The sequence below is a fragment of the Heptranchias perlo genome, chromosome 28, assembly GCF_035084215.1.
Source record: "Heptranchias perlo isolate sHepPer1 chromosome 28, sHepPer1.hap1, whole genome shotgun sequence".
NCBI lineage: Eukaryota > Metazoa > Chordata > Chondrichthyes > Hexanchiformes > Hexanchidae > Heptranchias > Heptranchias perlo.
In genome coordinates this window covers 25,058,548-25,084,435 of record NC_090352.1, presented here as the reverse complement: position 1 = coordinate 25,084,435, position 25,888 = coordinate 25,058,548, and the positions used below count along the sequence as shown (strand labels likewise).

The 25,888-nt window shown below is 42.3% G+C and overlaps 1 protein-coding gene across 2 annotated transcripts in view; it reads left to right on the top strand.

Annotated features, from left to right (window-relative positions):
* acaca (acetyl-CoA carboxylase alpha) overlaps positions 1-25,888 on the top strand; it is a 206,279-nt gene that overhangs the window by 114,359 nt on the left and 66,032 nt on the right. For both annotated transcript variants that reach the window (XM_068008235.1, XM_068008234.1), the window contains 4 exons: positions 6,952-7,221; positions 9,186-9,283; positions 10,867-10,987; positions 12,201-12,311. In XM_068008235.1, coding sequence (XP_067864336.1) covers positions 6,952-7,221; positions 9,186-9,283; positions 10,867-10,987; positions 12,201-12,311 — 600 coding nt within the window. The remainder of the gene's footprint in view (positions 1-6,951; positions 7,222-9,185; positions 9,284-10,866; positions 10,988-12,200; positions 12,312-25,888) is intronic.

Below are 25,888 nucleotides of genomic sequence, written 5' to 3'. Positions count from 1 at the left end.
TAAGCTATAATGAAAATCATTATAATTTTTGTTATGTGGAGCTCCCTGATGGCTCAGTTGGTAAGCACACTGCTGAGTGTGGAACTGTGCCATACAGGCCAACAAGGTCCCAGTTCCGATTCTCTGTACCAGATGAGATGATCTCCATTGGAGCTGTTGTTACCCCTCGGGTAAGGAAGGGAGTGCTGCTGATCGTGCATGCAAATGATTGTTGTGGGAGTACAGGATTGGGCTTGTCTACAATATGTGAACACTCACTGTCTAGACTCACATAAAGGACAGCCACTTGAGTGAGACTTTGAACGACAGGCAGTGCCCAGAGAACTACATCCTAGCACAAGCTAGCATCTTCAGAAAAAGGGGGAAATAACCCATTTTATTTGCATGACGGTGCAAGGAGCAACCTTTTGGACACCCATCAGATAGGCCATTGCATCATGCATTTAGTAACACGGTAATCTATATTTTTATCTTTTGATAGACCATGATTAATGAAGCTGCTGATACAGTAGTATTCTATTTGATCAGATTTTATTTTGTCAGCGTACCTTTTCCTCTGGGGCCAGGTTTCCGAAGATATCCTTCCTCTGAGGCATCCAGCAGTCGGCTGAGGAGGAAAGTGAGGTTGGGAATAGCCCCTCCAGCCTCATTGCCACAGTAATGCTAGGCCTGAGTCACTCCAGGCACAAGCCAGCGATGTAACTTTGGGAAGAGCCAGGAAATTCTGGAGCAGTGCAGAGAAGGTGGAGACCTGGTATAACTGGTCTCCGCCCCCTTTTCCCCCGCTGTAACTGGAAACCAAATGCAACGAAGAAGAACATTAATCCTTTTATGCTTCTGTAAAATGACTCTTAATTTTAAATACCTTAAGTAAAAAAAGAAGGAACTTGCAATTCTCAAGTGAATTATCACATCTGCTGGACATCACAAAATGCTACATATCCAGTTAATTACTTTTAAGTGCAGGTAGTTATGTAGTCAAAACACAGCAGCCAATTTGCACCTAGCAAGGTCCCATAAACGGTAAACGAAATGACATGACCAGTCAGTCCGTTTCTCTGTGTGGTGTTGGTTGAGTCAGGAATGTTGGCCAGGTCACTAGAAGAACTTCCTCCTCTTTCAGTCTTGGGATTTTTTACATCCACCTGAAGATAGACAGGGCCTCTGTTTAACATCACATCTGAAAGATATCACCTCTGACAGTGCAGCACTTCTTTGACTCTGTACTCAAGTGCCAACTTACATTGTGCTCAAATCCTGCAGTGAGGTTTGAACTCATGACCTTCTGACTGAGAAACAAGAGTGCTAAAGTAGACCAATATTAAAGGATACAGCCCCTTCAGGCGCTGTGTGGCCTCTGAGGGGTGGCCTGTTTGCACCATTGTCCGGTAGAATTCAAGATTACCGTTTTCAGTTTTAAACAAAAATATGACCGAGTCTTCAGAATGAATTTGGTTCTGCTGAAATTTGGGCAGTGCAAAATAGTGCTTTGTTTTTTCTCGAGAGGAGTGCAGTATTTTGTTGAATCTTAGATGATTTATGCCAACAAATTGAATTTAAAAACATATTGTTGCATAAATGGGACAAATCAGATGACTGCAGATTCTTTGTTTTATTGGCAACAGATGAAACCAAAAGCTGCCATTTATCAGTAATCATTTAGAATAATTATTGTCATTTTTCTTTTGGCTCGAAAGGGACTACAGAGTTCACTTCTGTGACTAAAATTGTTTTTTTTTAAGTGTTGAATTTTAATAATTTTACCACAGAGACTATGTACTGAGGCTAAGAAGAAATGTGCTCCTTTAGTGTACTTCTGTTGAAATCCTATTGTATGACACAAAACAAACTAAATCCTACAGGATTTGAGAAGATCCCATTGTAAACTGTTAAACCTCTCCTGGCTATCCTATTGAGTCTTCTCTAATCCTTTATGATTTACACTTTGTTTGGGATACAGTAGGATTTTTATACTCTTGATTTTCTATCATTAGACACAAGGTTGCCAACTCAAGTAAGATTTCTACAGAAATATGTTGTGCAATGAAAAATGCTTTATTTTGGAAATTCCGTTTTTTATAACCACAGTAATATGATCATTAAACACTGCTCCCCTCCCACCTCCTCTTGAAAGCATTGACTATTGGTGGGGTATGGTGCTGGCTGCCCCCAGTGCCTTGCACATGGGGCCATTCTTCATATCTGACTGTGAGAGCCTAGTGGGTTATTTTTCCAAAGGAGGCATCACTGTTGACTCCAATCCTGTCCTCACCAGGTTTCCGAAAGATGGGCACTTTCCAGCAAAAGTTGCTGGATAGCGGTCAAGAGAATGAACCCTGGCTCTGTTTCTGGCCCCCTCCCTAGACCTGGGATGCTAAGGTTAACTGTCGTGCCCAAACTACAGCCCTGGCTGAGATCAGTTGATTTAGCAAAGACCAGGGACTGAATTGGAAACCTTCCTGGTCTGTACTGCTTATTTACCCACTGGGCAATACACTTACCAATTGAGCCATCGGGGGAGGTTGTTTAAGACCTTAAATATGTTTGGGTGTGATATTTTTCCTGATTAGACTTCATTAAATAAATGAACAGTATGCACAGTGGTGGGAATGAGACTTTTAATATGACCTTGTGCTCTCAAGTCCATGTTTTGCTGCCACGAGGGTAAATTCAGCATGGCTCTACTCCCGGTGCAGAGACTGGAAGATGGCAGTGTAGAATTGGGCCATAGTATTAAAGCTGTTTCTGTGGTCTGAACTCCCGTTTAGAGAGACTTCATGGCAGGAGTCTCGCCTTGCTGAATTTACCCTATTGCAATGCAAGGAGGTTGTGGAGCTATTTTACGTCAATGTCGTATCCTGGGACCTCATAAACGTCCTATGAGGACAGCCCCCAGGAGCTCCCATCCAACGGCTGAGCCTCTCCAAGGATGCCATTGCTCATCTCTGCCAACTACATTATGAAAGTTTGCAGACTTGCTTCACTGCCACAGCTGCTCTATCTGTGGCAATTAAATTCTAGGCTCGTATGGAGGATAAACCCCAACATGGATTGTTTGGGCCGAATGGTGTGTTTGTAATTTCTGTGTAATTCTAATTGTATGACTGAACCAGAGGCTGGATTCTAAGCTATGTTCAGTATATCTTGATGGCTATTTTTACCAAACACTTTGAGGACAAGTTTAACCTCACCCGCCTGGCAGGAACCAACAGGATTGAAGTCAATGGAAAGTAAAATCAAATGGGGTGCAAAACAGGCGGCCAATCTGATCCCCTCAATTAAGGTTAAAATGATCTCCTTTGTGTTGAGGTGAAATAGTTTCAGCTTTGCATCAACACAACTTGTGAAACTGGGGCAATCACCAAATTCAAAGTTTGGCAAGTGATGACAGCTCCCTGTCTGGTGATAATGTCATATAATTGTTTTATGTACACTTTGAGTTAACAGATAATACCAGGGACCCGGAATCCCACTTCTAATGAAAAACCTGATCTGTCATTCCCTTTAATTATTGACCCACTAACAAAATCGCATTCTGAGAAATTGCGTGTTTCAAAGCTGTGCATTTGTTAGTGTACCTTTTTAATTACAGAGAAAGATGGGCATTCACCTGCTTTTCATTATAAAAGGAATTTCAGGCCCTTGAACGTTTAATCCTGACTAATTCTAAAGCATGGTGTTAAAACTGGAGCAGATTATTTCTGATTGCTTTGTGCAATCTCTGCTGCTGTTGCATAGTTTGTGTGCCAGTGCTTAGCAAAGCCTTTTCTTTCATCCCAGTGGCTAGTGTGGAGAGGAGGTAAGTTTTTCATGCTGTTCTTTGTGGTGGAAACTTCGGAAAGCACAGTCTCTACTTTCTGTACCCATCCCAGTCATGGTTTTGGCTGTGGAGAGATGAGACACTGGAACCAACTTGCCTCTGCTTTGTGCCTAAGAAATGCTTAGTTCTTGGGGGCAAAGCAGAGGAAAAAGGGACAGAGACCCATTGACCCAATCTCTTAACGTTGTCCTGGAATTTCTGCTGACCTCTGCAAATACAGGTTGATGTAGTTATTTAAACCTGCACCTAACTAGAACCTAGGCAGAGGAAAATCAGTGCCTATTTGTTTGTTGCTGATTTGTGGCATCGATTGGTTCTGAATTAACATCCAGTTTCTTTGAGAGCTTTGCTTTTTACCATAAATTGAATGTTACGGGGCAGCCGAAAGGGTTTAAGGAGGGAATTGCAGAGAATGGGACGTAGATGGCTGAAGGTATGGCTGCCAGTTCTGTGAAGGGAAAGGTTGATACACCAGGGGTCAAGGTCAGAGGAACAGAGAATTTGGGGAAGAGGTCACAGGGTGGGGTGACACCACGGACGGATTTAAACCAGGGGCGGTGTTGGGCCTGTGCAACTGCATGGGGCCCTGAGCCTGTCAGGGGTCCCAGAGCGGTTGCAGTGAATGGACATCTATGCAATAGTGATAGCTGATCCCTGATCGTTTTGTCAATTATTTTTATATTTATATTTATCAAAGGCTATAGTAGGTAGACGGGAAAGTAGGGTTGAGGTCACAATCAGATAGCCATGATGTAATCAAATGGCAGAGCGGGCTCGAGGGGCCAAATGGCCTACTCTGCTCTTAATTCGTATGTACCTATTGTAAACATGCCTTTTCATGGTTGTACGAGTGTGGATTTGATACCAAATTAGGTAGTATTTAGTATCATTGTCTAGTAAAATGTGGGCACCCCAAACCGAACCTTTGCACAGGGCCCTCACAAGGTAAACACCGCTCTTGATTTAAATGCTACCTCTTTGTAGTTGTATGCTGGCATTTTTCTGGTAGATTTGTCAGAGGACAAGATTATTCCTGAAAATCTGTCTACGAATCAAGGGGTAAGCCCCATTAAATTGAATGGGAAGGGTCGGAGACAGGTTTAGTTATTTTGGTATCTGACTATGTATTTTCTGAGTGCAGTTCCCTATTGTTTCCTCTAGGTGGCACATCATCCCACTAAAGGTGGAATTATCCTGCAGTTTTATTTCCTTTTTTAAGGGAAGGGGGAGGTTTAACTACAAAGTAGCCACTTCATCTGTATTGAAAAGCAGAAGCAGTATTTACATTTACACCGGTTCTGTCAGCTTTCTTTGCTTCTTGATTTTAAATAGATGCTTTTTATCTTTTATTTTCTGAAGACTTACACGTTAAAGACTTCGGATCAAAGTATTTCAGGCGCAATTAAAATTGTGGTGTTATAGTCCACAAGCAAATTTTAATTTTCTTAGAAAAACTAAAGGCAGACCATTGTTTTTAAACCCACATTTTGTTAACTTGATTATTTTTAAGTTTCTTTCAGGGTTTGCTGCAAAAATTACTAAAGAGGAACTAGTTAAAACCTATGGTCAGTGACTTTACAACCAACTAGTGTTCAAGTTGCTGTGTCCATAATAACCATTTCTATTTTAAAATTTTAATGAAAAATGTTCCACTTACTGAATATTCTGACTGCACTCCATTTGCAAGGGTTTTCATTCTTCCTTTTTCCTTTGGTACTCTCCCCTTGCCTCCTCTCCTGAAGGCACCTGACTTCCTCCTAAGGTTTGGTCACCCTGCTGTACCTCATCCAAGTGGCCATTCTTCATGTGTGATTTTAGATGAGCAGTGTCACCAGGCAACTCAACTGAGGATGATATGATGGTCGAGTCCCAATCTCATCCATAGCCGCACACAGCCCTTCCAGCAATGATCCGGCGTGAGAACCGCGGCCAATTTTTTTTTTCCCTTCGCCTTAACCCAGAGGTGTTGGGGCCAATTGTGGCATCCCTGCCATCAGCCAAGATCAGTTAATTCAGCACAGATCAGTGATCAAACCTGGTTCTTTCTGGACTGTAAGACTCAGCTGATCAGTGCCAGCAACTGAGTCATTTTAAAGATTTAATATTGATGTCCACAATTAGGCATTTTGGCAACAAATATCCATTTTGCAATGCTAGTCACTGGGTGTTTGATTGAGATCTCATTGGAATATGGAGATCAGCATCACTGTACTTGTAAACGCAATGTGTGGTCCTTGGGTTTGTCTCTTGTTCTTTCGCACACCGCCCCCCCCCCCCCCCCCCCCCAACCTTTTCCACCCCCTTAAGATTATTGTCGGCCACTAACCATATCTGGTAGAACGAGTGAGCAGATGACCTGGCCCAAAACTTCTGCCAATAAGCTACTGCTGCTAGTTGTTATGTGAGATCAGACTGGAGACTTTGATTCTCACTGCCTTCCCTGTGGAATATAATGTTGCCTCTATTTGACACCTGCATGGTCATTATAGACTTTTAAAAAAAAATCTTATATATTGCTTTACAACATCATATTTCATAAGTGCCATGTTTTAGATTTAGCTTTAGACATAGCTTTAATCTTGGAGAATTTTTTTTTGAAAGTCTGCTGAGCCAACAGAAATCTAAGTGTCAGCTTTGCTCATTTGGTTGCAGATGTGTATGAGTCAGATAGTTGTAGGTTCAAACCCCCTCCAGGACTTGAGCACGTAATCCAGGATGACACTTCAGTGCAGTACTGAGAGAACATTGCCAGTTTTTAGATGAGATGTAAAATCAAGGTCTCACCTGCCTGTTAAGATGGATGTACAAGCTTGCATGACACTACTTGAAAAGCAGAGAGATCTCCTGGCATCTTGGTCAACATTCCTCCCTTAACATCAACTACCAGCACCAAAAACATAGTAACTGGTCATTTATCTTTCCTGTTTGTGGGCTCTTCCGGCCGTGATAACAGTGACTATACTTCAAAAAGCAATTAATGCGAAACGCTTTAAGATGTGATGAGGCAATGTATAAAAGCTCTTTCTTTCTTTAGGTACTCTCTGATATTATTGATTTTTGTAATGTCCAGAACATTTGATTTTCCCCCTTGCTAACCTGGTTTGTTTGTTTGTTTGTTTTTTTTTCTATAGATTGGTATGGTGGCCTGGAAGATGCATCTAAAGTCACCAGAATGTTCAGAAGGCCGTGACATCGTTGTCATAAGCAATGACATCACTCACAAAATTGGGTCCTTTGGGCCACAGGAGGACCTCTTGTTCCTGAGAGCCTCGGAACTTGCCCGAACCAAAGGCATCCCACGCATTTACATAGCAGCAAACAGTGGAGCAAGGATCGGATTGGCGGAAGAAATTCGACACATGTTCCATGTAGCCTGGGAAGACCCTGCTGATCCATATAAGGTAATCACTGGCTCAGAATGGATAATTACGGGTAATTGCTGATAATTACTGTTTCAGTTGGTTCATCTTAATCATGGTGTCCAAATAAATGAATTTCCTATTAGCCGTCAGCTTCAATAAATTGAATCCTTGCTAAAGTAAACCCACAGTACAGACAATGATTTTTCACAGTTCTGGTTACTATGCATAGCCTTGCTTTATGTGTGTTTACTGCCCGCTGTCTTGATCGGATATTCACAGGTTATTTTGTTAAGACTTGTTTAGCTGTATTAGGACCTAGCAAAGTTGAGGAGTACTGCTTTAAAGCTACAGCAAGGCTGAAAATCAAAACTGCTCACCACCACCTAAGTGAAACTGTTTGTCTTGCCTATGCATTAGCGCAGGCCATCAATCTAAGTGGCTGCTTAAGCAGAGCCTGTGGAACTGGCCAAGCATTTCTACGTTATTTAAAACTTAAGTGCTACATTACTAATCCCTACAAATTCTAACACTCTAAGCCCATAGTGAGTGACTTTCTGTGATTCTTAAGAATTGATGGGTTTGAGAATTTGTGTGGGATAATGAGTCTAGTATTTTTCATGGGATAATGAATTTGGCCCCAGTGCTTTCACCTGTGGTACCTGGGTTTGAATAAGGTCTGGACTGATGGGTTGAAAGTGTCCTGGTAAAGGCTTCATGTGAAATGAGTGCTTATTGAATGGAGGTCTACATCAGAAAACTGTTCATAATATGGTACTAATTGGTAATGTTGGCCAGAGACCATAAGGATAGCTGATGTGAGAAACAGAAATATCTCTGTGATGCACCTTACTCATGGGGCTGAGCACTGGCATTTTGGTGCTGCACCTGATCTGCACTATATCAGTGCTGGGAGTAATCAATGCGACATAACATGCCAAAAATCTTCCAATATTTCAGCACTAATATCCCTTGCTTTGAACATATAAACTTAAAAAAAATTAAAAGAACAGACACTGCATGTGAGGATCCTGTGAATATATCCTGCATACTCGTGTATAAGACAACTCTAAATTCCATCTGAACTCTTATTCCTCTTTCCCCCCCCCCCCCCCCACCCACACCCACACACACAAGATCCATGACCATTGTGTAAGATGAGGATTAATATTACAAAGTTTCCATTCACTAACATTTTCACCTTCATGTCAGCAGGGGCCACAATACATTTTCTCTCTGTTCTTTTCATCCAGCACATTCTTATCCACTGTGATATTTAAATGGAAGCTCTCCCTCCTGACTTCAGTCCTGATGCACGCTGTTGATTTTAAATCTCCTCTGCCTGTATCTATCCTGTTGAGCTGTCTCTGATTGTAAATCAGAAGTGGGAGCTTGGACTGGACTCCGGAGGGAAAGTTGCTATTTAAATATATCACTGTGCTGGAAGAAAGAACAGAGAGGAGCAGTGGTTGATAGGAATGCTGCTGGGTCGATATGTATATGATGTACCCCTCCTCCACTTTTAACCCTTATACATGGGTATGTACAGTAGATGTTGACTCACAATTATGACTGGTTACGTTTACATTTCTAAACATCTACGATTTATTTCAAAAGTCTTCATGAATTCTTTTTTATTCCTGTTAGATATTATTGGGATAGTTTCCTGGGATATCTCATTGAATATTTTGATAAAGGTTGTTAGAACCCCGTGGTACTATCATTGTCACAGTTTTGGAGTCGATATTTACTCAAACACGTGTCTGCCTTTTAACTTGGGCTCCTACAGTAAATGTTGTATTTAACTACTTCAGAAGCCCAACAGTAACATCAACACACTTTCAACATTCAAATGGAAAAAATGGATGACAGATCTGTTTTTGTAAGGAGCAGCTTTGCAGCTAGAGGCTGCTCTACAGTCATGAATATGGGCTGCAAGAGTCTGGGCTGAGTTAGAATGTTCTGTTGGCATTTTCAAATGCATTCATTATCCTGTACATTTACAGGGATACAAGTACCTGTACCTCACACCTCAGGACTATAAGAAGGTCAGTGCACTGAATGCTGTGCACTGTGAACATGTTGAGGATGAAGGAGAGTCAAGGTATGTAATAAGCAGCATATTGCATTGTCGTCTCTAAGGCTTCATTGACACGTAATGTTGGGTATGTGAAATTTTTCCACTTTAGCTGTGGAAAAGCATCCAATACAATTTTTAGATTTTGCCCCTCCAAATGTGGATTGTGTCTGGGGAGAGTATTTTGAGCTGTGTAACTCTAGGATGAAGTACAGTTGGTTACAGGCCTGTCACTGTTAGTGGTGGGAGTAATTTAAGATGAGAAATTAAGAGTATCATACCAGTGGATTGTACAATATTGAAGTGTGTTAGCCATATTGTGATTCTTCCTAGAGCATATTGGTGCTATTGTGCTAAGTATATCTAGTGTAATACTCAATAACATGGCAATAAATGTTTTATTCTAGTTGGACCTTGGGGGCTATGTGCCCAATCCAGAAATGCTGATGACACGGTGGTCTCAGTTGTTGGAGGGATCTTTGTCATCCCTTTCAAATAATTACCTTAACAGCATAAACAGCGTATAGAGGTACATTTAACTGTGAGGACCAGTATACACAAGAGGTAGAACCCGTGATTTGTTGTGGAAGTGATTCTTTTCCCCTGTATCTTGCATCTACTCAGGAAGCCATACTTTCACCAAAGCATCATTCTTACTGCTCTTGGGATTTTTTTGTGCAAAATTGCAATACTTGAGCTGACATCTATGTAGAAATTCACCAGATTTGCCACTGAATCTCATGTCAGTCCACACCCCACAAAATCATTGCCCAAACAAATTTATTTCAGTAGATTTCATATTCAAAGTATATGTTGTGATATAAAATATGTGTGCGGGCTTGACTTTTTCCTCAGTAATTATCCATGTTTAATATGTGCAGTAATCGCTTCTCAACTGTGCCGGATTCTAGATTGACAGGTCCCAGCCTCCATGCCGTTTCACTGTTCGTCTTCCCTACTGGAGGGTTCTCAGCAGTCTCAGCTATGTGTTCTATGGAGCAGCAATCTGTATTTGGGGGGGGGTGGTGGTTACACCTTCTGGTATTTTGAAACTTGCTGCCTTGTGGATTCACTGAGGGATGCCATTGACGGAGACTTCATTGGCAGATATTTTGGTGGGAGAGAAATATTTTAGCAGGTGAACAGTTAACTAATTTTATTTTTCAATGTCCGAGCATAGCTGATATCAGTGGAGCAAAGGCTGAGACAAAGACTTTTAATAAGGCTCCCTGTTCACTATGCCTTATATGAAGATCTGTAATAGGAATCAACTCAGCTACGATGGAGGCGATGGCTGATGCCCTCCATGAAAGAATAGCCTGCTGCCACTGACTGTCAGTCATACACGAAAAATGGCCACTTGGGTGCGGTACTGGAGGGATGCTGGTGTCCATGGAACTGTGCCTCAGCATCTTCAGGAGAGGAGGGGCGAAGATTGAGAAAAGCAGAAAATAAAACCCAATATGATCTGTAGATTCATTACTGAGCTGCTGTGTTATTTGAGTTAGATACTTGTTAATGGGTCCCCTATAAGACCCCAGGCCACATTTAAGTTTGGATTGATTTCCTTGTTGGCCTTTCATCTGACTTGATAGTTCCTTGTTTCACAGATACAAAATAACTGATATCATTGGTAAAGAGGAGGGCCTGGGAGTTGAGAATCTCCGAGGATCGGGAATGATTGCAGGAGAATCATCTTTGGCCTATGACGAAATCATCACCATGAATTTGGTATGTCCTGGAGCTTTTTAAAAAAAAGTCTTGTATAAATAATACGTTTGTGTAAAAACATAAACGAAGTTGCTGTCCTGGAGCATTAATCTGTATTTAATCATAGATCAGCCTGATTATGTATATTTCTTCAATGTGCAATCATGCCAAAAGGAAAATCTAAGTTTATATACAAGAAAAAATTCCACCGAATTTTTGTCCTCAGTATTGCTGTTCACTGTCGAGCTTCATCCTCTACTCAGGAGGTCAGGATGACCTCTCCACAATCAACCTGAGTACCAGACCTAAGACGGAACTGTAACTTTTGCTTCTCTTTCCTCACACCCAGCAATGGAGTACTTTGATGTCAGCCTTGGCTCAGTGGTAGCATTCTCGTCTCTGAATCAGAAAGTTTTGGGTTCAAGTCCCACTCCAGAGACTTGAGCACATACTCTAGGCTGACACTTCAGTGCAGCACTGAGGGAGTGCTACACTGTCAGAGGTTCCATCTTTCGGATGAGACGTTAAACCTGCCCTGTCAGGTGGATGTAAAAGATCCCATGGCACTATTAGAAGAGCAGCAGGGAAGTTGCCCCACTTGGCCAATATTTATCCATCAACCAACATCACTAAAAACAGATTATCTGGCCACACATGTCATTGCTGTTTGTGGGACCTTGCTGTGCGCAAATTGGCTGCTGTGTTTCTCTTCGTTACAACAGTGACCACACTTCAAAATTACTTCATTGGCTGTAAAGCGCTTTGGGACTTCCTGAGGTTGAGAGGTGCTATATAAATGCAGGTCCTTTCCTTTTGCTCCATCTAGTGGCTTGGTTGAGGACTTGACAAAATGATTCATTGTCAAATTGTCCCCATAACAAAAATAAAAATTACAAGGGCTTCTCCTCGACCCAACACTCCCACCGGCACGTGCAGAGATTACATTTTGGGAAACCGCAGGGGGCACGATGCATGACGTTACGGGTGGAAAATCATGGGGTATACCACTGTGCTTTCTGTAGGTGCCTTGTATGTGTGTGCCATTTCCTGCAATCACAGAATCATCCCTAACGTTTACACGTACATAGTGCATTCATTTCTTTTGTCCTCTCTTGATGAAAATTTTTTTAAATTGTTGATTTACTTGAACAATGTGCGAACTGTTCACCCAATTTAATTAGAGAAGACTTTGACTGAAAGAGGAATTGTTATCTAACATAGTGCCTGATTGCAGGTCACGTGCCGTGCAATTGGTATTGGTGCATACCTTATAAGACTGGGACAGAGAACCATCCAAGTGGAAAACTCACACATCATTTTGACCGGAGCTGGAGCCTTGAACAAGGTAAAAGCAAGCTTTTGCATTGGTAAAATTCCGTAGTTGGCAGTCCTTACCAAGATAACACTTTCTCCAGCTGTCACCACTGTAGTACGCTGTAGCTATCAGCTAAAGTCCAATATAGTATTGACTTTACAAAAAATGCAATTGTATTTTTATTTAGAAATCCAGGATGTTTGAATTATTTATGAAGCATTGGTATTTTTGAGTGACAGTCGTTTTTAGTGCCATTCTTAATGAAATCGTCCCGTAATAATCTCCAAGGAAGGTTGTGCAGCAGTACAATAAAAGGAGCATAATGGGATTGTGCACAGTGTAAACCGATCTAATGTTGCCAAAAGCAGAATTCATCAAATTACAGGAAAATGGGATACGCGTTGTCTATAGCAGGACACCATCCACATGTTGGAAAATGCTAGAACAAATCTACCAGCTAGTAGAATAACTGTTGTATTAGAATGGAATTTTTACATGATTCCACAGATCGGTACTTATAAAAGAAAGTAAAATAAGTTGATGTTTTAAATTCAGTTAGGAGTTGAACTGTTTATACTCTCTCCGCCACCCCATTTTGTACAGTGTTTTCTCGCTGGCTTGGTGCTCCATATTATGAATTATCCCCCAATTGAGAAGTCAGACAGCTCTGTCAGTTTTACCTTGTGGCAAAAAGAGTCAGCGCCAGAAGAGTTAAAATCTCCCAGGCCTCACTATGTCAAGGTCGGGACGATTTGGCGTCCGCCTCATCCCCCGCCCACACGACTGCCGGCCCAAATTAAAATTAGGGAGATAGTACGGCCCTCAGGTAAGGGATGGGAGGTGGGGTGGGGGGAGATGTGTTCATGACTTCTGTGGAGTCCAGGGTTCTGCATCGGCTCCATGAGAGTTTTTTTTAAATAAAAACATTTTCACCTACCTTTCATAGGTGGCTGCGGGGGCCACTGAAGATTCCTGAGCGGGACAGGCCTGACTCCTGCCCCAATCACCGCTGACAAATATCTTGATTGGGTCCTTCAACAGGCATCAGGTGCCTCATTTACATATTTAAGGGGCTTGTGCCTATTCTGGCATCCATCCGGGACGTCTAAAATAATTATTAGCAGTGCTAAAGAATTTTAGCACTGGGACCGACACCTGCAATTCTGCAATTATTTCTTCAGTGTTTTATTTATTTGTTCTACTTTCCTTCCCACATTTTTTCAACTCCCACTATCATAGCTGGCTGTTTCAGCTGAGAAGAGTGTTCTGGGTTATCTAAGGCTAAGGTTGCTTTATTATTGCTGTGCCCAGCAAGATGTGCAATCTCCCTATACCTGCCAGGCTTTCATTGCACCTCAGTTGGAGGGTTCTATTGTTATGTTCAACTCTGCGTTATGGTATGGCTGAGAACTGTTGATGTTCACTCAGTGAATGAGGTAATGAGCTGCCAGCCCAGCCTGATTGCCCTGTGATTTGGTTTAAAGTCCGGGTGTGCCATGGCATGAAATTATAATCACAGTCTGCACTTCCCATCTCATCTGTGCTGTCTTTGGTAGTACTGACCAAAAGCAAAGTGCTTCCTCCTCAAGAGTTACCCTCATCTATTCTTCTTCATCTCCTAGCCACTAGTTCCAGGCTGAGCCTTAGGAATAAAAAAATAGCCCATCTTCTTAGCCACAGGTAGGCAGTGATGTGGGGAGATATAATAAAGTGAAAAAGGAGCAATGATTTTTTTTTAAAAGATCACAAAATCCTAAACTTACTGAAGAACTTACAATCAATTAGATTTATAGTTGACATTGTGGCCGGTGGGAAGAGGAGACTGCAGAAATAACCCTTTCATGTAGCCAGTAGATATTTGGAGGCTTAAGTTCTCTTTGTAAAGTTGCTTTTATTAATTCTTTTTTTTAAAGACCTTCTAGTTTGTATGGTTCAGCTACTCACTGGATAAATCCACTGGAGCAAACGGGGAGAACTTATCCAGGTGAACATTGTCCAGAATGCACGTACCTCAAATCTAATCGGAGATGTGTTTCGTTGATGGGACAGAATTGTCCCGTATAGTCCCATTAAATTCTCTAAAATTGAATAAAAAGCCTAGTGCCTTTGCTGTTTACCTGGTAGGTTGGGTGAGTCAATTGTTACTCGAATCTACTCAGAAACCAGCATTTTCGCTGCCTTTGTGACATTTTATGCAAAATTGTGGTACTCGGGCAGCAAATAGGAATAAAGGTGAGATTACAGGGATTTTTTACTGCGTATCGTGCCATGCCAAATCACCTCTCGTCAATAGAACGCCAACTTTGCAGCAAAAATTGGTGGTGAAAAATGCGGGACAACTATCTTAACTTGCCTATACAAGATTGGGCATTTCAGTGGGTGTAAGTTTTGCCTGCTTCCCACAAACTGAGTTGGATCTTCGGCAAACTGACAAGGTCTAAAATTTCCTTTTCAAATAATCTCCATTATAAACTTTTGGCTCAGTCTTCTCTGGAGCTTCTACAATGTCTACCAGTAGGCAACTGTTTTTTTTTTCCCCCCCACAGACAGCAAACTAGCCTAGCTGACATGAGGAGACACTAAACATAGTTTCAAAACATAAGGACAGGCTGTTGTAGAGAACAGCTATATAGGCCCAATAGCGAACTGTTAACACTTCAAATTCCTTTTATTTTTAATGAGATAATACTGCACTTTATATATAAAAAGAATTATATTTTACACAATGGGCAGACTATTTAGTTAGGATGTAAACTACCTAAAATGGGATGCAGGGATTATTTTCCCTAATGATGCAACTATGATAAAGCAATTGGAAAATGTAATATTTTCACATAGTAGTGACACAGGCCCCAGTGTTCACTTCAGTAGCCATTGTTATTGCCATATAGCTATTAAAGGAGTGGGTATATTGCTTATAATACACAGAGCCAAATGATAGGAGTCACTTTTCAAGCCCAGAGGAATCCATGGGTGGGAGATTGGTGGGTGAGCTCAATGAAATTGCCATCATCAGGAGGGAGTCTTCATTTTCTTTCATAAAAGAAAGCTTTCTTATCCCATTTTAGAAAACCATAATGCACTCGGTGGGTAGAAGTTGCTGTGACTGTGATTTGGTTGGAAATAGAGCGCATTCTGAGGCACAGGCAACCTGGAGAGAAAAGCTCAGCTCTCCTGTGTGTTGTTTTCTTTCTGCCCCCTTAATGTGGAATAGTGCCGGTCAAGGGTCCCACTTTCTGCTGGAATCTAGACACTGCTTGCTTTCTGCTTGGCTGAGCATGTGTCACTGCTCAGTTTGGTGATGATTCACAGACAGCTAATGTGAGATACAGGCAGCCTTCTGCTGGCCATTATCATTTGCAGACCAGATTATTTTATCAAGGGGGGTGGCGGGTGATCAGTGCTGGAAGTTGCCTAATCACGTTATGTCTGCATTACCTTCTATGTGTCAGTGGTCTGTAACTACAGAACCAAATTGCCGTAAGACACCTAGATTCATTTAGGTGCCCTGTGAACCCTTGCCTACGAGGTAGAGGCAAGCGAGTGAGAGAGAGAGACAGAAATTGGATTTTACTCACATTGAATCAGCTTTAATTTGCAGCTGGAATACTTGCATGCATAATGAACAGAGATGGCAAGGTGTCATGGACATCCTTCCGTCCCATCTTACAATAAACAGCTGTACGTGAAACATCAACATTTCGATCTCTCTGACCTGTCGGCTCGCGTGAAAATTGAAATAATGATAATGTACGCCTCAGACTGCATCAAAGTATCAGCACATCAAAGCCAGGAGGCATGAAATGCAAATGATAACATAAAGCAGATGGATTGAGCATGATCGCCGACACAGAATGAATTTCAATACAGCTTGAGATAAATACGTTATCCCAGCATTTTTTTTTGTTCTTGGATCTGACTCCTGACGATATTTTTTTTTCACACTCCAGCAATCACTCGCTCCATCTCTTGCGTTTCAGGTCATGTCGGCGCAGCTCCGGTGGAAATAATAGGATATAAACTCGGAGGTTGTTATTTGCATAGAAATAGCATGGAGCCCCAGGCAGTGGAGAGAAGGACAAGGAGATCATTTGTCTAAAATTTTAATGAAAACTTTTGCTGAGGCAGAGGTTTTCCTCTTCCCCCCCCCCCCCCCCCCCCCCAACCCCCCCCCCCCCCAGTCAGTAAATTAACGTGGCTCGACTGTCGAATTAGATGATACAGGGTAAATTGTGATGAAGGAATGCAATAACATGTAAATTTCAATTTGGTTGCGATAATAAAAGATGTTTCAGAGGGGAGGGGAAATGTAACCCTGCACTTATGTCTAACTCTGAGCAACATAACATTTTATTTCTGAAGGAAGAGACCAGTTTTGCACTTAGCTCTGTAAAGCAGCAGCCCTGATTGCATTGGCTGTGCTTTTAAAATATCAAAGATTCCATTTTTTTGCAACCTAATCTCACCTTAGACATGTTTAACCCTGCGACTACTGAACTAGTTTTGCTGCATTTTCAAATGTCGTCTATTTTAATTAAAGTAGGTTTGCGAAATGCTGGGTTGAAGTGCAGAATTTGAAGGTTGAATCGAAGAGAGACATTTGCAAGCAAGTGATTTTTGTTTATTTGTAGATAATCTACCTTGCACTGGAAAATGGCTCCTTACCGTTCTGGTTGCTCCCTTGGATACATTTATAAGAGGTTTTCAAATTTGGGTCAGTAGATTTTAGGGGGTACACAAAGGGACCCATTTTCTGTATAGATGCGTAATGTTTCCAGCCCGTGAGTGCAGTCTCTTCAGACATCTGTATCCTATATTTTTTCCGTGTTTGTTGACTAATTGGCATATTATTTCTGTTTTATGGTAATAGGAAATGTTTTCTGGAACAGGACCACCAATTTCTTTTGCATAGCTGTCATAGTCTTTCAGTATTTGCTTGGGGCTCCACAAGGTGTGTCAATATTTGCCGGGGGTCCCCAGGAGGTGTGTCAATATTTGCCGGGGGTCCCCAGGAGGTGTCTCAGTATTTGCCAGGGGTCCCCAGGAGGTGTCTCAGTATTTGCCAGGGGTCCCCAGGAGGTGTCTCAGTATTTGCCGGGGGTCCCCAGGAGGTGTCTCAGTATTTGCCAGGGGTCCCCAGGAGGTGTCTCAGTATTTGCCAGGGGTCCCCAGGAGGTGCGTCAATATTTGCCAGGGGTCCCCAGGAGGTGTGTCAATATTTGCCAGGGGTCCCCAGGAGGTGTGTCAATATTTGCCAGGGGTCCCCAGGAGGTGTGTCAGTGTTTACGTGAGATCCTCCGAAATGGTTTTAGGTGGCCTCTGGAAGAATGTCAATATTTGCAGGCAGTCCCCACACAGAAAAGTTTGTAAACCATTGCTGTACAAGATGCTTTAACACATATATATTCGCTAGCAACCAAACACCTCCCTCAGCAGTACTGCTTAGGGCTAGTGATTTGCATGGTTTGACATTCTGCGACAAATCAAGTGGTTTTCGCAATCTACTGTGACTAGTGCGATTGTATTAAATTTTCTTAAAAGTCTTGTTTCTAGCGCAGTCTGTCATGACAACACAGTGCTGCATTCCTATTACCGTACCAATTAAAAAAAAGTTCCCTCTAAAACCTCTCTTGTCATCAACCTGCACACCATGGGTGAATGGACTATTAGTACACTGGATCCTACTATAGATGACCTAAAAAGCAACTAGACACTGTAAGGTTTCAAGTGGTCAAGTAGCCATCAGTGCCATGATTGGTGAGCAAGTTTCACACAGTTTCCCTTAAAACCAGTGTCTCTCCCTCTTGGCCTCCCAGTATTCAATATATGGATTTGGTACATGAACATTAATCATAGAACAGTAGAAATTTCAGTGCAGATGGAAGCCATTTAGCCTGTCATACTGGCTTCCCCACTAGACCTATATAAAACAACAACTTGCGCCTTTAATGTAGAACAATGTCCCAAGGAACTTCCTGGAGGTGTAAGGAAAACAGGCACTGAGCCGAAGGAGAGATTACGAAGGGTCACCAAAAGCTTGGTCATAGAGATGGATTTTAAGGAGGATCTTAAAGGAGGAGAGGAAGTTGGAGAAATGAAGGGGCTTAGGGAGGGAATTGCAGCAAGTGGGACACAGGTAGCTGAGGTTGTGGCTGCCAATGGTGAAGTAAAGGCGGCAGATGGACAAGAGACTGGATTCTGAGGAATGGAATGTTTGTGTGGTTGCAGGAGGTTACATAGATAGGGACGCCATGAAAGGATTTAAACGTAAGGATGAGAATTTTAAACTTGAGGCATTTGGAGTCCGGGAGCCAATATAGGTCAGCAAGAGCAGATGTGATGGACGAGCGGGACTTGGTGTGAGATTGGATACGGGCAGCAGAGTTTTGTCTGAGCTGAAATTTGTGAAGGGTGAGAGGCCAGCCAGGAGACCATTGGAGTAATCAAGGTGACAAGGGCATGGATGAGGGTTTTAGCAGTGGATGAACTCCATTTCCATTGATTCATGTTGCTGCTCTTTTCCTGTACCATTTAATATTTTTCTTTGTGTTTATCTAATTTTCTCATGTTTATCTAAATTTCAATGTCATGATTGACGATTTCAATAGCCACTTGGGGTAAAGGTTTCCATATCCTGATAACCATTTGCATCAGAAAAATCTTTCTAATCTCATCCTTTATTCATTTAATGCTAATCGTGAATGTATGCCCCCTTTTAATGCATGTGGGGAATATAATTCTCTCTCCTTTTCTTCTCCCCCCCCCCCCCCCCCCCCCCATACCTCCATCAAGCTCAGTTTAATTTTGGCTGCTCTGCACGTATGCATTGGATCTTGCTGCCCATTTCATGCTGATGAGAAATTCCCAGGCCTGTCCATATTATTTTCCTACTTTTCCCTGCAACCATCTTGTGGTTTTCAGCATGTTGTGCTGTGGAAAATCTCCATCCCCACTTTGGCTGAGTGCTGAGGTGTGATCCATGTAGGAATCTCTGCTGACTTTCACCCATTCCCATTAGTTAGGTCTCTCACCTCATCTTGGTGCTCCAACTAGTGGTGTAGTTGAGAGCAGTCTAGGAGAAGTTGGAACATGCAAGTCACATCAGGTTATAGCCACCACTGGCTATCTGGTGGTCACTGCTTTCTTTGTGTATCAGTTTGTTTATCTTACTGTTTTTGATTTGCTGCACTCTGCTGTTCTCTTCAGGCAGATGTGCTTGAGATTCCTACAACAACAACAACAACAACAACTCGCATTTATATAGCACATTGAACGTAGTAAAACGCCCCACAGCAATACCGTGGGATGTTCAGTAAAGAATAGTAAATGAATTGTGACTCTCATCAGTTCAGATTCCTACCAGTTGAGTTAGAGAGAGACATATTTACCTTTTTTTAAAAGAAAAGAACAACTCTACTTTTTCAAACCCTGTATCCTTTCCATCGCCAAGGCTACCACGAGATAGCCAATGGTGACTATGACCTGAGGTGACCTGCATATTCCAACTTCTCCCAGATTGGTCTCAACTACAGCACTAGTTGGAGCACCAAGATGAGGTGAGAGACCTAGTCAGTGGAAATGGGTGAAAGTCAGCAGTCTACATGGATCACACTTCAGCACTCAGCCATAGTGGGGCTGGTGATTTTCCACAGCACAGCATACTGAAAACCACAAGATGGTTGCAGGGAAAAGTAGGAAAATAATATGGCCAGGCCTGGGAATTTCTCTTCAGCAACTTCCAATGGATACGTGGAGAGCGTCCAAAGCAGACCAACTTTGCTCCTACCTCATTCCCACCATCGCCACTGAAACCCTTATTCATTCTTTCATCGCCTCCAGATTATCTTTCTCCATTGCTTTCCTGCTGGCCTCTACCCTCCATAAACTCCAACTTGTCCAAAACTCTACCATCTGCATCCTGTCCTGCCCGGTCCCATTTGCTCATTACCTCTCATCCTCACTGACCTATAGTGGATCCCTGTCCACCAAAACATTGAAATTAACCTCTTCTAATTCCTCTATAAATCTTCACCCTACCTCTGCAATCTCATCCAGCCTTGTATCCTCTCCTGTGCTGCTTGGCCTTCTGTGCATCACCCTATTGGTGGGAAAGCATTTAGCTGCCTCATCTCCACCCTCTGGACCTCTCTTCCTAAACCCTTCTACCACTCCACCTCTCTCTTCATCTTCAAAAGACCTTTTGTCAAGTTTTTGGTAACCTCTCATAACTCCCACTAAGGCGCTCAGTATTTGTTCCCTTCTTCCTCTGTGAAGTCCCTTGGGTGATTTCTCTGTTGGAAGGTGCTAAATAAATGCTATTTGATTTATTAGATTTTAATAACTGCCAATCAAAATGTCGAGTGTGAGCAATTTTGCTGTGGCCGATTTTGTGCAACATGATTTCGTTAGTGCAAGCGGTAGAAAGCCAGCCAGTCATGACTCCCCCATTAAAATGATCCTTTAACACTTCTTAAGCAGCTAACAAACCAGTTAACCAATATAAATGACAAAAATTCTGCTGATTCAGCTTTGCAGCACACAGAGGTTTTCAATAATGGCTCAGGTTCAGATGCGGAAAGTATATTTCACTGGCCATGGAGGTCCTCATTGCATCATTTTTTTATTTGTTCTTGAGATGTGGGTGATGCTGGCAAGGCTGAATTTATTGTCTATCCCTAGTTGCCCTGAGAAAATGATGATGGGCTGCCTTCATGAACTGCTGCAGTCATTGTGGTGATGGTACTTCCACAATGCTGTTAGGGAATTCAGGATATTGTCCCAGTGATGGTGAAAGGCTGACTTAGATGTCTAAGTCAGGGTAGTGTTGGCGGGGGGGGCGGAATGTGAACCCGGGGTTTATGACAAAGTAATCATGGCACGTTAATGTGCTTGGAGAATGCTTATGGACAAACGTGAGAGAGGGATTCAGGGAACTCACAACTGTCCACTTTTCAACATTCAGGGTGAGAAGGTGGTGTTCAATAATGACGAAATGCAGAGGAGCAGACGGTTGTCACTCATGTTAATAGCTGTTCTGTGCAATCATGTGGTCCTGTGCAAGTGGCACTGGGCACTGCCTCTCAAAGCAATGTGCCCACAACTGCATCAAAGGAGACTCCTTGCACTGATGCAGGTTCCTCAGAGGAAATTGCAAGTACAGGTTCCAGATCTTCTGTAACCCATGCAGCTTTTCCATTGGTTCAGCAGCCACCCACCACAGCTATCCCAACAAGGGGAGCACTGAGGAGTTGGGCACCTGCACAAGGTGCATACAGAAATCCACGATTGAAAGGGGTTACATGCACCAGAAAAGCTCACTGAACACTTGTGCTACAAGCAGTGAAGTATGATAAAAAATAATTTTATTTCAAAATATTGCATCTTGCAGCCTGCCATTATGTTATCATGCAGAAAAGAAGGCATTAATTGTCCAAAAGCATAGCAAACTAATATATCCACTTCTTACCACAAACTAAACAGGTACAGAAACTGGTAGTCCTGTGGTTGTAAAAATATCCAGGTCTTCAGAGATGTACCGTTCAATCAAATCCACAGTTCAAGCATCTGCAGTATTGCTATAGCATCTCAACTGCCTCTTGAGATCCTGGTTCTCCCATGTACATTGTTGTAACACTTCTATTCTGTAATTTGGGGGTTGTATAATGGTGTCATCATCACTTAGCCCGTATCTCTGAGGACCCAGTGTCCATCATTCCCTTCAAAAAGCTGGGCCATGTTTGATTGCTTCAGGATATGTCCCTGGGAAGTTTGCAGTGATGTGCATTATTCTTTGCATGTTGAGTGAATAATAGCTTTTCTTGTATAGGCCATAGGATGATTGGGTGCACAAATGGCTACATGCATGCAGCCAGTGATGCCTCGTAGAGTGGGGAACCTATTAGTAACTGGCTCTGCGACTGTGATGTTTGTATTTGGGTGCACGGCAAACCCAGGCTTCAGCTAGGTCCTTAATGGGAGTGCTGAACACCTGTGATAGTTTTGTGGTTGTCTGGAAGGACCCTATGGCATAAATGTTGACGTGTGTGGTGATCTTCATTGCCACTGTTCATGCATTGCGAATGGCTGATTATCCCAGCAGGTCATCTTGGACCAAATAACACCCTTCACTCAGAGCCTCTCTGCTGAACCTGAACTGCATCATGCGCTGCTTTTCCACTATGCCTAAATATCTGACTCTAGTATGTCAATTTGGCTCAATTGATAGCAATCTTGGTGCTGAGTTAGAAGGTCATGGGTTCAAATCCCACTCCAGGACTTGAGCACATAAGCTAGGCTGACACTTCAGTATAGTATTAAAGAAGTGCTGCATTCTTAGAGATGCCATCCTTTGAATGAAATGTTAAGCCAAAGCCCTATATATCTGTTTCTATGTTAAAAATCCCATGGCAGTATTCAAGAAGAGCGGGAGTTCTAGTGTCCTCCCTCAAATATTCATCTTCATTGCTGTTTTTGATATCTACACTGGTACAAATTGGCTCCCTTGTTTGCCTCCATATCTGTCACTGTATTTCAAAGTAATTAATCGTACGTGAAGTGCTTTGAGTTGTTTCTGACGGATGTGGTGAGATATGATACAAATGCAAGTCTTTTTTGTGATGCATGCAGTGCCTAGGGTACTTTGTTCTGAAGATTGCTTTTACTATGCCCTCTTTGCTGCCAGGCTGTCCTCTCCTCCGCCTCCTGCACCAAGACTTTAGCCACTGCAGCCATGCTGAGGGTTTGAAACCTCTATACTATTCACTCTGTGCTTTGGTGTCATTGCAAAAGTCGTGCCCTTCATTCATTTGCTTAATGTCAGGTCTGAGTTTAATTTGAGTACTTGCTTTCATTTATATCCTCCTTGCAAAATTCTGCATGATGGGCCTTAACAGGCAAATTTATTTTTTCCATTAATTTCCGTTAATACACATTAGAATGAGAGCAAGACTCAATAGCAATACAAGCAAACCAAAAAATCCTGAACTACTTCTATTTCTGCACATCTAATTTGACTGACAATTTGCCCAGAATTGCCTAGGCGTGCCACTCAGGGCCTTTCCATTGTTTTGCAATAATATGGGTGCCAGGCCAGTTAGACAGCAAAACAGCACTTCACTGGAGACTACCCTGTCACAAATCAGCCATCTTTAATAGGCTTGTAAAAAAAATATATATAATTTTTGCATTTAAATTAATTTTTTTACAGAAACTACAGCAACCTTTTCCAAAAAGCCTTGAGCAGTTTAAAACTTTGACACCTGAATTCTCGTCAGTGTTTAAAATCTGTGTTCAGTGACACTTGCCTTAAAGGCCACCTGCCTATGGAGCCGCCACCTGTACACAGAGAGCTCCCCATGTAATTTCCCAGCACGAAATGAATGATCTTCTGTACTAGCAGACGACCAATCCTGAAAGTGTGGTCATAAATGACCCCCTTCTCTAGAATTTATGCTCACTTGCTTCTGTTTGGAGCCTAGAAATTGCAGTATGTGATATTTGTGTTCACATGATGTTCCTCAGTCAGTATTGTAATGAGAGCCCAAGCCCATTGAAAATAAATAGGTTAACACCTCAATTAAAGTGGAGGGGATGGACAGAGGGGTGTCAAGCAATCATGTTAAACATTTGTATGTTAATATTGCAACATTAATTTCTGGGATCATAAGTAACGCACATGGGAGGTGAATGTGGTTGGAGTTCTGAAAACTGTATAGGACGATCGTTTTAACTCACTGTTACTAAGTATCAATCGAAAATTATGTGTTTAAAAAATGTTGAATTTTGCTATATTAGTAATTGGGTTTTTTTTAAAAGTGAAAAGCTTTTAGCATAATCTGAACTGTGGAGGAGGAAAGAGAGGGGGAGAAATGGTCACTAATGAATTTGGATTCTAATCATAGCTGTTCCTTCTTGGCAGGGTGAAAAACTTGCAGTTCAAACAGTCTAAGAGCACCTCTGGCTCATTTAAATATCATTGAATGTGGTGTGAATGCAGCACTGCTTTCAGCTGGAAAACTGTCATTTTTTGGTTAGACATCTCCGTTCTACAGCTTGGCATCATTCCCTAAAATGGATATCAGGAATTGTTGAAACACAATATGGGAAAACATAATGTATTGGTGCTTGAGTGGCTAGAGGTGGGTTTCTGCCCATTATTCTCTGAACAACAATTTCCATCCTTTGCTGTTTATGATGGGTGGTGGTGGGAAGAGAGAGAGAGAGAGAGAGAGAGGTGTCCACATGGATGGATAAAAGCACGGAGGATGAGTTGCCCCTGGCCACTGTCACATGTCTCCTAATGGACAGCTCCAGAACGAAACTGACATGCCTAGGAGCTACACTCTAGAATTATTTCTCCATAGTGTAGCAAACCTGTCACAGGTTTTACTTTGAAGTACAGAGAAGCATTTTGTCTGTCTCACCTCTGTTTAATAATTAGATTAGCTGTTATATTTAGAACAGTGAATCCAAGGCTGCTTTGATCTTCAACTGGGCAAATTCATTGCGTGATATGCCATACCAACCAGGATGGTCCCATGTTCTCTCCATGCTCTCTGCTGGGTTTACCAGGGCCATGATGGTGGTACTACAGTTGGTGTTCTCTGTTTAGGGAAGGGGGGGTGGCAGGGGGGAGATCAGTCAGGGATCTCACTCCTGATTGCTCTCCTCTGACCTATGCTAGAAAAATGTGAGACTCTATGGGGAATATCCCTTGCAGACAGGATTGGACCCAGCTGTAACTCCTCCCCATGGCTGGCACACCATCTAGTGCTGATATTTATTGTCTAGGCTCACACATGAAGAGCTGTCACTTGGGTGAGGCACTACAGGGCTGCTGGTAACTGCAGAGCTGTAGCATATCATGAGTCAGCATCTTGAGGCGAGGAAGGGATATGAGGGGAGAGAATGGGATGGGGGGGTGGGATAAAACTACAAAAGCCTTATGAAATAAAACATTTTTTGTTTTTACGCTGTCTGTATCTGGGATATGAATGAATTTATTTTGCTTTCATTCCATAAGGGCTTTTACAGCCATTGCACTAAACACTATTACCATTCAAATTGCTAACTAGAGGTGAGATCAGTTAGCAGTATGGAGAGGACAAATCACAGACCATTGCTATTAAACAGCCACAGAATGCACATACAATGACAGGGACACTCATCGCTGTCTTGGAAGGTTTTATAGGGCAGCAGTTAGTCACTATAGCAATGCTGAGATGTATGCAATAACCTTCAGGCAGCATAATTTCTATTAATCAGCTCTGGGGTCATTGGCAGAACACAGAGCAATCTGTGGTAGGGGAGGGGGGAGGGGAAGTAAAGAAAGGCAACCACTGAAACCAGGTTCTTGCTCAATTCTTTCAAATCCACTGGGCTCGCAGTAGTTTGTAGCCTCACAACGGGTTGAGTTTGACTGCCTTAAATAACATGAAATGGAAAGAACTGAGCAAGCTATGGATACCACACATGAAGCCCTGGGCTACAAAAGCACTGGCATTTTGTGAGTGAAATTCCTTCTGTTGATAATTTAACAGAAAAAGGAGGCGTGAATATAAAATAGGATTTCTTGTTTTGTGCATGTACCAACATTTTCATCTCCTTTC